We start from the raw sequence: 11,253 nt of genomic DNA on the forward strand, positions 1-11,253 counted from the left end.
TTCAAACACTGGACATTCTTTCTGCAAAGCAACAATGGTAACCATTACTGTGTTGCACTTTTGACCTTTTCCTAAATGTAAATCAGCAGGACCAAGATAAACACAAAAAATATGTTTAATTTACTCAGGCAGGAACACACATAACCCTTTAAATCAGGTAACACACGTTCACTGCTTTAACTTTATATGCTTAAGTGTGTTGTCACCATACAAACACCATGTATTCCTGTTCATGTATAGGTACATACAAAGATAATAAAAGAACACTTATGCTAATGCTGTATGTGTTTAACAAACGGTTTGCATTTTTACTTTAAATGCAGTTTTAGTTAAATTACAGTAATTATATTAACACATTAGAAATAATAACGATAGATCTCATTTTCATTCATGCTCAGAAAACTTCCTACTAATGGTTTCGCCCAGCCAAACTGAAACCCCCTTCCCAAATATATTGGTACAGTCGACATGCGCGCGCCAAAGTTTTGTAACAGCAATGGCGTCCAAAGCAGGTGGGTGTGTGTTATAGGAATGTAAACAATACCGTATTTTTTTTCTACAACAAAAGCTGTAACGGAGTTTGTCTGAGGAGGAAGACGGTTGTACCATTTTGATCCAGCGGTTATCATCTCCATGACTGTTTCAGCCTGTCTTTGTAGGTCATTTAGCTGAATGGCTACATGCACCGGAGCAAAGTAGTAACTGCGAAGATATTTACATTATTCACTTTCTAAACTCGTTAAATGTAGCAGGAGTCGGCGCGCTGACCTTTCTGACCATGTTTATTATGCAACGACTCATTAAATGGGTCATTATTATTACTATTCTGTTGGGTTATGAAACTTCTGAGCTTGCACGTGCCCGAGTCCTCCTCTACTCACTCTCCTCCCACCAAGGGCATGACAGGAGGAGTTGGAGCATTAGGCATTTATAAAACAGACTTCTTTACTTCATTTTATAAGGTTATACATTAAATATGACATGTAGCACAGCTGCATCCGAAATTATTTTGTACTCGAGTTCTGTGACAAACTGGCGATCACAGTGTAAACCCCATGTCGCCCTATTTAAGCTGGGAGTCTTACAGCCCAACTGCAATCCTGAACTGAATAAACAGAAGAAGATGGTGGATGGATGATTGCTTTATTTTTGGGCTTTTGTAAGACTCTACTAAGGCCAAAGACACCTCAGGCTAAATAAGTAGGTGGGTGGGCATAGGACCGGCATTCACCAGGAAGGGGCCTATGGTTTTATTTAACCATGGCAAGGGAAGCAACATGTGCCAGCTACTTGCAAAGGATCAAGTAAATCGATGAACTGCATGTATTTTTTCTTTTGGGAAACTGACTTCTTTTGCCTACATACTTCACTTGCACATTGTGCATCACTGGCCTTTTGATTGTGAATTTGAATTTCACTTTTTGACAAGCAGCCACGAAAGATACACCCTTGAGTCCTCAATTGTAGCTTCTTGTGCAGGCCACTGTCTCCTCTGTCTTATTGATGTTTTTAGAAATTTTCCATTCAGTATTGTGCGGCCTGATTGAATTCTGGGTCATGGACAAAAGGACAGAGGATAAATGAGATATGGAGGCACAAATTCAAGAAACAGCCAAACACAAAACTGCGCATGTGTGTTTGTAGGTCGTGGTGGGAAGAAGCGCAAAGCAGAAGTTCAAGCAGAGGAGGAGAAACCCTCAGTGGAGGAAAAGAAGGGCAGAGGAGAGGATGAAAGCAGCCAGGAAGGCCTCAGGGTGGTCATTGAACACTGGTAAAGAAAAAAAAATGTAATCACGTTATAATCAGTGGTGAAGGAAATGCTAATTGTGTTTATTTAAAGTGAGTAAATATAGCCCCCATTTTAAAATACTTAATTAAAAATAAAAATCAAAGTGTTTAAGTATCAGAAGTGAATGCATTGATTAGGTGGAAAAAAAACAATAGTTCTCATGAAATCTGTTTATATTATTATTGAACCAGAACCAAAATAGATAACATCACAGTTCACTGTGTAACTCAACTCTTAAAATCTGCAAAAAGATGTAATCTTGATGTGTCACTTCTGGCAGTAAAAGCTGACGAGTGTACGGGCGTAATGCTGAGGAGGTGAAATCCGCCCTCCTGGCTGCCCACCCTGAACTGACTGTGGTCCTCAACCCTGGGAAACCTCGCAGGAACAGCTTCGAGATCACTCTGCTGGACGGAGGCAAAGGTAAACAGGATTTACTCAGCAATGTGGATCTTTCATTGTAAAAAAAAGAAATGATACAAATGACATTTTCTTCCTGATTCCTAAAGAAACATCTCTGTGGACTGGAATAAAGAAAGGCCCACCTCGTAAGCTGAAGTTTCCACAGCCTGATGTGGTAGTTTCTACTCTGCAAGAGGCTCTGAAGGCTTAGACACCAAGTGAAGGTTTGGCAAAGCGGTTTGACTGAATAATGAATGCATAAAAAAACAGAAAATAAGAAAATCCAGCTTTACTTCTTATTCACAGTAAACTGGTAACTCATGTAGCTTTGTAAATAGAATCAAGTCAAAATGCCTTATGAATTGCAATGCAGCTGTTCAGTGAACAACAGTTGTGTATAAGTGTCTTTTTAACAAAACTTTTCCCATGTTATTTGCAGCCCAACATTCAGATGCAGCCAGTGGAAGCAAAAATGATGAGAAGTGACCAAGGAGACGTTCTCAGTCCCTCCTCTGATGAGCCATGCTCTAACTGCTGCCATCTTCTGGGTGCATGGTGACACCTAGTGGAGCTTAGTCGAGCCAAAGCATTTCTCTGACACATTACTGCTGTTTACTGTTGTGTTTCACAAACGTTCAGTTGTGGTTTTATGTCTGTTTTGTTTTTGGGGTTTTTTGATAAATAAAATCTTTTTTGGGGTAATTGTGTGTATTTTGTTACAACTATCCAAACACTCAGCTGTTATTGTGGAAAGGTTTTCTTATTTTTATTCAGGAACCAAGTGTGGAGAAGAAAACTAGAGATACAATTTGTGTGTTGAAACACATTAATGCTCACATGCATTCAGAAAGTGTAGCAATGTTTTTGATTGACTCAATACTATAAAACCCCTATTAGCATTTATATTTTTATTAACAACATATTGCAACTCTTGGCAAATAAAGTACATGTTACTAATTGATAGGATTAATAGTTTTAAACAGCTGGCAAAGCACCTTGTATCATATTTTAGAAGGTTGTGCAATTACATTCACCTAAGCAATGGCCTTAATTAGTAACTTGAGGGCTCTGATCTTAGTCTTGTGCAAAAAAGTCATCTTCCAAACGTGATCGCAAATATTTGCTAAAAACGGTTGCTGGTATTTAAAAAGTTTTAAATCACTCGTTGGCCTTAAGAAATGAGTATATCAGAAGAACAGCTGAGGTTAAGCAGTTTGGAGACAAAGTTAGAGAGGAAAGGAGATGGTTAGAACATGTGCAATGGGTACATTGGATAAAGTATGTTCAATGTGGAGTTTCCAAACAGGAGGAAAGAGGAAGACCACAGAGAAGGTAGTGAAGGAAGACACGCAGAGGGTTTGCGTGACAACGGGGATAGAGTGAGTTGGAGACGCGATCCGTTGTGGCGACCCCAAAAGGAAGCAGCCGAAAGAGGAAGATTTGTTAATCTGTCTGTAATCTATAATCTGTCAAATGTCTCTTGTGTGAATGATATCAAGCCATTTTGATCCCCCCAAAACATTCCTGTCACAAGGTAGAAGCTACAATGAATTTCGTGTCATATGCCAAGCTAATATAAACAAGTCGCGTTGTGAGGACGTCACACAATGACACCGAAAACGCGATCGTCTGCCAAGTGTTTGCGAAATGTTGCTTTGTTTTGTTTTTGCCTTAAATATAAACAAGGATAGCAGACACACAAAAAGGATTCAAAGTCTTCCGTTTTTGGCAGACGAACATTTTGTTTGAATAATTGCCAGGATGTGACGTCATTGTCCCGCGACCAGGCAAGTCGACTCAACGGTTCCTCATGAGCACGGGACCGATTTCCTTCTACAATAAGTCTTGAAATTGGTGCGTAACTTTTATATATTACAAATTAATACGTTTTAGACTTTTGCTTGACGTTGCGAGAATCGTCTGGGCGGGTTTGTAAGCAGTGATTCGACCTTTGCTAATCTTAGAAAGGTCGAATTAGCCGTGGCTCCGCTAGCTGGTTTGTTGATTTAAGGAGTTTCCCTCTTAACTTTACTTGAACCCATCATTGTACGTAATCAGTTGTGTTTTTATAATTTGACTTATCCGTTTCACTTTACAGGTAGCCAAGATTAATTACGCCGCCGTGGTTTTAGGACAAAATCACTGAAGTGTGTTTCCATTTCAGAATATCGTGGGCCTTCTGCTGGAAGGGCTGGAGTTGTGTTGTATTTTATGATTGCTTTTAGCATCGTATATAGAAAACATTTTTCAGAGAATAAATATGTTGAAAATATATGGACCAACTTTGGAGCATAACATTTTTAGGGAAGTCGAAAATGGTCGAGCAGAAAATGTTCAAAAAATGACTCATGATCTCAGATTGACTAATCCTGCAGATGGAAAACACCGATCACATCACAGTATTTAAACAATTCCATCTTTTACTCTGTGTGATTAAGTTTATCTTTTATGCATACAATGTTAAAACACCAAATTAAAAATAATGTGAGGGGTAATGCTAGAGTTACAATTAGTGTTATTAAAAAGTTGTAAAACTACAGTGGTTAGCTTGTGACTTTAAAATGCAAATACTTAATAAAGATCCATGTTAACACACTTTCCTTTAAGCATTGCTTTATTAGAGAAGCTATGTGGAATGTTTTGTTGTATTACTACGCTATGTATGCATGTAACTTTTTTCTTTTCAGCATGCTACTTCTGCCAAATTATTGCAACCTAAAGTTTCTCGTTGACAGTCATGGCAACAGAGGGGGTGGAAAAGACGAGTGAAGATGCTCCAGCAGCTGGAAAGGCCAGCACCAGGTATGACCTGGAAAAGGAGACTGAACTTCGCTTTGAGGTGGAGTCAGGGGAAGCAGCTGAACAAGTTGAGCTGGAGCTGCTCACAGGAATGGCTGAGGTGTTTGGCTCCGAGCTAAACCGAAACAAAAAGTATACATTTGGACCAGGCTCTAAGATTGCAGTTTTCACTTGGCAAGGCTGTAGTGTGAATCTTTATGGGAAGCCAGAGGTAAGCACGTGGATGAGAATACTTGCAGATTTAGGAGAGTTCAAATGTGTCTGTTGTGTTACATTTAGTCGCATCATTGTGTGTTTCACTTTGGGGGGAAAAAAGACAAAGCCACAAATACCATCATCTTGCTTTCATCACCGCAGGTTGCTTATGTGTCCAAGGATACGCCCATGCTGCTCTACCTAAACACACATGCAGCCCTTGAACAGATGAGAAAACAAGCAGAGCGTGACAATGAGAGGGGGCCAAGGGTATGTTTGAATGGGGAACTACTTCATATAGTAACTTATCAGATCCCATGAGTGCTTCTTGGATTAATGCTAAATTATAAATCGACCCTCAGGTGATGGTGGTGGGACCGACAGATGTTGGGAAGTCAACGGTGTGTCGGCTGCTTCTCAGCTATGCTGTGAGGGTTGGAAGGAGGCCAACATTTGTGGAACTGGATGTTGGACAGAGTGGGGTAAGATCAAGTGGAATTACCATTATAAATATCAAACAGTCGGCTGGTATTTAAAATATTGCATATCACAGCCTGCAGACTCAGCTGTCTTGATTTTGTGCAAAGTGATGCTAAAGCATGTACAGCATCTACTTTGTTTATTTAGCTTTATAGCTGTGATGATCCCCCTGTTGGTCTGCCCATGTGGCTTTTTCTGTTTTATCAGATGCACAAGTTCTGGAAAAAAAATCTTGACATCTGTTTTAATATCTGTACAAAGAAAAAGAACATTAGTCTTTCAGTTGTTTAGTCACTGGTGTTAATTCAAGTCATTGCAGTAAAGAACAAAGAATTCTACACAGGATTGAGAGCACTGAATTCCTCCTTTCATTTATTAAAGGGAAAAACTATCCAAACGTACCTGGTCCTGTGTGAAAAAAGTATTTGCCCCCTAAATCTAGTGACTGGTTATGCCATCATTTTCAGGAAAAAACTACAATCGGGTATTTGCGATATCTGGGAATAACTTTCAGATTACTTTGGAGGAATTGTGGACCACTTTTCTTTGCAGTAGTTTTAATTCAGCCACACTGGAGGGTTTCCAAGCATCTCAATTTGATTTAAGTCCAGGCTTTAAGTAGACCACACCAAAGTCTTCATTTTGTTTTCTTACGAGTCATTCAGAGGTGGACTTGGTGGCATGTTTTGGATCATTGTTATACTGCATAAGCTAAGTCCGCTTGAACTGATCGACACCCTCATTCAGGATTTTCTCATAGAGAGCATAGAGGTTCCATAAATTACAGCACCCTAGACTATCGTACTACCAGCACCATGTTTGCTGATTAAAATAGTTCCACTTTTCTCTCATTAGTCCACAAGTCTTGGGGATTATTAAGTTGTTTTTTGCCAAATGTGAGATGAGCCTTTGTGTTCTTTTTGGTTAGCAGTGGTTTTCTCATTTTAGCAGTGGTTTTCTTATTTTAGCAGTGGTTTTCTCATTTTAGCAGTGGTTTTCTTATTTTAGCAGTGGTTTTCTCATTTTAGCAGGGATTTTCTCATTTGATTTCTCCCATGGATGCCATTTTTGCCCAGACTTTCTTATTGTTAAGTCAAAAACACTGACCTTAACAGAGACAAATGAGGCCTGCAGTTCTTTAGATATTGTTCTGGGTTCTTTTGTGACCTCCTGGATGAGTCATCGATGCGCTCTTGAAGTAATTTTGGTTGGCCAGCCACTCCTGGCAAGGTTCACCAATATACCAAGTGTTCTCCATTTGTGGCTAATGGCTCTCACTGTGGTTTACTTTGCAGTCCCAAAGCCTTAAAAATGAATTTGACCCTTTCCAGACTCATAGAAGTCAGAGAGTTTGTTTCTCAACTGTTTCTTTAGATTGTAGCACAATGTATTTCTTTTAGCCCACTTCACATTGTCATACAGGATCTATATTTCTTGATTCAACAGGTCTTGTAGTAATCAGACCTGGGTGTGGCTAGTAAAATTGAGCTCAGGTTTCCAGAAAATGTGGTTAATCATAGTTGATGATTCAATAAGGGAGCAGATTACTTTTTCACACTGGTAAGTTTAGATAGCTTTTTCCCCTTAATAAATGAAATTGTCAATTTTTTTTTTTTCATTTACTCAGGTTACCTTTGTCTAATATTAAAATTTGTTTAATCTGAAACATGTAATTGTTTACAATTACAAGAAAAAATTGTCAATATACCAAGTATTTTTTTTAGGAATGGATCACCTAATAAGTATACTTATTGGAACAATAAGGGGATAGGTGTTCGTGCCTTTGTTGGTAATATAGCATATGAAGCAGTTTGGTCAAAGTTTGTAAATTACAGTATGTCTGTTAATAAAGTATCTGTGTTAGTCATTTGATTGCACTCTATGTTGACTGTAAAGATCTGAACAATGCTGAACAGGACATTTGTTTTATGTGGGACACAGACAAAGTGGCTTTCTTCATATGATGCAGCATGATTAGTGCTTCCACAGATGGTATCATGTATCTTGTTTTTTGTTGTTTTTTGGGGGGGTTGTTTGTTTGTTTGTTTTAATCTGCTTTGGGTTTTCTGTTTTTTTGTGGATAATCTAAAGACCTTAATTTTAATTTAAAAAAATGCAGTTGTTATCAGTTTGAGTAGTAAAAGAAAATTCTGCTCCTTCAGGTGTCTGTACCCGGCACAGTGTCAGCGCTCTGCATCGAGCGTCCAGCGGACGTAGAGGAGGGTTTCTCAGTCCAGGCTCCTTTGGTCTACCACTTTGGCTCTACTAGTCCAGGGACCAACATCAAACTTTACAACAAGGTAAAAAAAAGAATGAGTCTAGACCCTTCCTGACATAGTCTGGAGACAAAACTCTAAATTTTTCGTACGTTGTCTTTACCTGTTGAGCATTTAAATCTTTTTGTCACAACATGCAGCTGACATCGTGCCTGGCTGAGGTGTTTTCCCAGCGCTGTGAAGTGAACAGGAAAGCCAGTGTAGGAGGCTGCATCATCAACACCTGTGGCTGGGTGAAGGGCTCTGGATACCAGGCTCTGGTCCACTGTGCGTCAACCTTTCAGGTGGATGTGGTTCTGGTATTGGACCATGAAAGGCTCTACAATGAACTCAAAAGAGACCTCCCTCACTTTGTGCGGGTTGTGCTCCTACCCAAGTCCGGGGGAGTCGTGGAACGCTCCAAGGAGTGTCGGCGGGATACTCGGGATGAGAAGATCCGCGAGTATTTCTACGGCTTCCGTGGAGTCACCTTCTACCCCTTTTCTTACGAAGTGCGTTTCTCAGACGTTCGCATCTATAAAATTGGCGCTCCATCCATCCCGGACTCATGCCTGCCACTGGGAATGTCCCAGGATGACACACAGCTAAAACTGGTGCCTGTTACTCCAGGAAGAGACCTCACATACCACGTCCTAAGCGTGAGCAGTGCTGAAGACGGAGATGAAGGTGCTAGAAAGGGCATAGTGGAGAGTCCTGTGTGTGGCTTTATTGTGGTGACTCATGTAGATACTCAGACACAGGTGATGAAGGTGCTCTCCCCAGCACCTAGACCCCTGCCCAGGCATACTCTGCTCATCATGGACATTCGCTTCATGGATATGAAATGAAGCAGGCCCTCAGAGGAGAGGACTTGGATCGAAGACGTCCTGCTGGGTACCCTTTTTATTTTAAGGCTATCTTGTTTGTACTTTACAGAGAAAACATTTTAAGTGTTGAAATTTGGAATGCATCATTTTTTGTGGTTCATGTGAATCCAGTTTTCAGCCTGTTTCATACATTTTATGATTTAATTTCTACTTATTCAACAATAAGATGATGGGGAGCAGGGTTTTTTATACTGAAGATTTTTCGTCTCATTGCACAGAAGAGGGAATTAAATAAGAAAAAAACATTACTCTCTACACTAGCCGTTGGTCAATTTGTTGTGTTATCAATTTTAGCATGAGCTGGGAATTGGTGCATCCCTAATAGAAATTGAAAGCAGCTGTAAATTCTAGACCACACTGCACAGATGTCTGTAGAAAAGGATTTTTTTTTATCAAAGCAAAGATAAAATATTTTTCTTCATAATCTGTTTCATAGAGATTTTTTTCTCTTGAGTAATAAATTTTTTAAATGTAAAAAGTTGTGTGAGTTTGTTTTTAATTACACTATCTGACTATCTATCAGTATGTTTCCCTTACTAACAAACAATAATTTAATTATCTGCATACCCAATATGTAATGAGCTGAGGATGGAACACACTTAATGAACTTAATTCTAATCCAATCAAACCTGGGAATACTTTGCAGTTTTATAACCTTTCCTAAAGAAATTTGTTTTATTCAGTAGGTCTTCTGTTTTGACAAAAGAAAGGCAAATAATAATAACCTGTAGGCTTCATTAAAACACAGCATGCTAGTGATTGTTTGGGAGCACTACACTAGCAGGTCATTTAATATTTGTTCTGTAAACACTTACCAGCTTACCAAACCATACCAGATGCTCTTTTAATTTTTTAGAGTAACAGCGTTTCTATGTATGACAACATGACTTATAAGCATACACAAAAACAACACTGTGTGATGCATAATACGTGCAAATATCTCAAACTAAGTATATAATAAATAAGTGTAGATATTTAAATGTAAGCACGTGGTTCAAAAAAATAATATTGGATAGATTTGTTGTCTTTGAATCTTTTCTTGCTAATATTTTGTGTTGTTTTTTTTGTTTTTTTTTCTGAACCTTTTTGTTTTATTAAATTACTTAATTTTTCTTTTCTATTCCCTGCCTGCCATATGTAGTGTTTCTTTGCACCTACTTTATGCATGTCAGTGTTAACCATTTGTCATAACCAGCAGGGTGTGGATTAATCGTAGGTGGGTCTTTTGTGGAGGGTTGAGATGGCCATCTGGAACGTAGATTGTGAATTTTGTGGAAAAGAAACCGTGTAAAACCATTTCAAGTAGGTGTACCGTCAAAATATTTTCACAAACAGCTTATGGCAAATAAAACTCCTTATTAAAAAATATAGAAATCAGTATCTGGTGTGACTGCTGTTTTCTTTTTAAACAGCAGTTGTTCTCTTTGGTGTATAGCATTTTTTTCCCCTAAGGTATGTTCCAGGTGGGTTGTTTTAAGCATTTTCGGTGGATTTGCCACACTAATGTGAATTTAGGTTTTAAAGCTGTTTTCAAGCAAAACTGCCCTTTCTTTCTTTCTTGTTTGTGCTCCTTGCAGCTTCACTGTTACAGCTTTATTCCTCTCATTCATATGCATGTATTCTATCTTGCTTTGTTAACTTTCCTCTTCTCTCTCCAGGCTCTCTTCTATCTGCTTCATACTTTCACTACAGATCACAATGTTATCTGCAAACATTATAGTCCACAGATACTCCTGGCTTACCTCATATATCAAAATGTCCATCACAATTACAAACAAGAAGGGTCTCAGAGCAGATCCCTGATATAAACCCACCCCGACCATGAACCCAACCAACTGATTCACTAACTTTCCGCAAAGCTCTTAAACTCCTTCTATCATCTCAATACACTCTTTCACTGATAAGTATCTTTCCATCTCTATTCTTAACCATCCAAACTGCTGCACATCCTTTCCAGCTTAGTCTCCAGTCTCATAAGCATTTTCCTTTACCAACTAGCCACTAGGAACTCCTGTCTACTGTCTGTCTCCCACTTTTTCTTCGCTACCCTCTTCCATTTGTTGTGCCAAAAGTGATTGCGTGCCAAAAACTGATTTCCAGCGTTACTGTGTATTTTTACATGTAATATCTTTATGTATGTTGGTAAATAGACTTCGGTGAACACTGTTTATATAAAAAAAATTATAGAATTAAAAATATAGAATTAAAAAATTATCTGTGTTTCAAGTATCTTTATAACTCTATTTTATTGTACTTACTTTATAACCAATCTGGTCCTGTATCCCCACTTAAAGTATTTTTACAGAACTATTGTAATATTTGCTGCTATTTCTGGAGTCCTCTTGGCCAACTTACATTTTTAATGTTAATGAGATTTTTTTTAACTGCATAAATAAAGGTTATATAAAAGTCACTGCCAAAAACTGATTGCGGCTTCTACCTTCTT

At 38.7% G+C, this 11,253-nt stretch overlaps 2 protein-coding genes across 4 annotated transcripts; both read left to right on the forward strand.

Annotated features, from left to right (window-relative positions):
• Nucleotides 1–476: 476 nt before the first annotated feature.
• Nucleotides 477–2,893, forward strand: LOC308408912 (selenoprotein H-like). 2 transcript variants are annotated; one of them, XM_080901380.1, is made up of 5 exons: nucleotides 477–512; nucleotides 1,645–1,771; nucleotides 2,070–2,212; nucleotides 2,299–2,415; nucleotides 2,631–2,893. In XM_080901380.1, exons 1-4 carry the CDS (start codon nucleotides 497–499, stop codon nucleotides 2,400–2,402), a joined length of 390 nt encoding a protein of 129 aa, XP_080757506.1. In that variant the 5' UTR covers nucleotides 477–496; the 3' UTR covers nucleotides 2,403–2,415; nucleotides 2,631–2,893. The 2 variants fall into 2 exon arrangements, with proteins under 2 accessions (XP_080757506.1, XP_080757505.1); XM_080901379.1 differs by lacking the exon at nucleotides 477–512 and adding an exon at nucleotides 526–655.
• A 998-nt stretch (nucleotides 2,894–3,891) lies between these two features.
• On the forward strand, nucleotides 3,892–10,854 carry clp1 (cleavage factor polyribonucleotide kinase subunit 1). 2 transcript variants are annotated; one of them, XM_080900598.1, is made up of 6 exons: nucleotides 3,892–4,045; nucleotides 4,927–5,201; nucleotides 5,348–5,455; nucleotides 5,548–5,667; nucleotides 7,828–7,965; nucleotides 8,082–10,852. In XM_080900598.1, the coding sequence occupies exons 2-6, from the start codon at nucleotides 4,929–4,931 to the stop codon at nucleotides 8,766–8,768; spliced, it is 1,326 nt and encodes a 441-aa protein (XP_080756724.1). In that variant the 5' UTR covers nucleotides 3,892–4,045; nucleotides 4,927–4,928; the 3' UTR covers nucleotides 8,769–10,852. The 2 variants fall into 2 exon arrangements, with proteins under 2 accessions (XP_080756724.1, XP_080756725.1); XM_080900599.1 differs by lacking the exon at nucleotides 3,892–4,045 and having other exon boundaries at nucleotides 4,057–5,201; nucleotides 8,082–10,854.
• Nucleotides 10,855–11,253: the final 399 nt, after the last annotated feature.

The sequence above is a fragment of the Rhamphochromis sp. 'chilingali' genome (genome assembly GCF_963969265.1).
Source record: "Rhamphochromis sp. 'chilingali' genome assembly, chromosome: 13".
Taxonomy (NCBI): Eukaryota; Metazoa; Chordata; class Actinopteri; order Cichliformes; family Cichlidae; genus Rhamphochromis; species Rhamphochromis sp. 'chilingali'.

Excerpts from the sequence above, each read along its gene's own strand:
- clp1 (XM_080900598.1), top strand. The coding sequence starts at position 4,929 with ATGGCAACAGAGGGGGTGGAAAAGACGAGTGAAGATGCTCCAGCAGCT. Across the intron at positions 5,456-5,547 it reads ACAATGAGAGGGGGCCAAGG|GTGATGGTGGTGGGACCGAC; the intron begins GTATGTTTGAAT and ends ATCGACCCTCAG. Across the intron at positions 7,966-8,081 it reads ACATCAAACTTTACAACAAG|CTGACATCGTGCCTGGCTGA; the intron begins GTAAAAAAAAGA and ends CACAACATGCAG.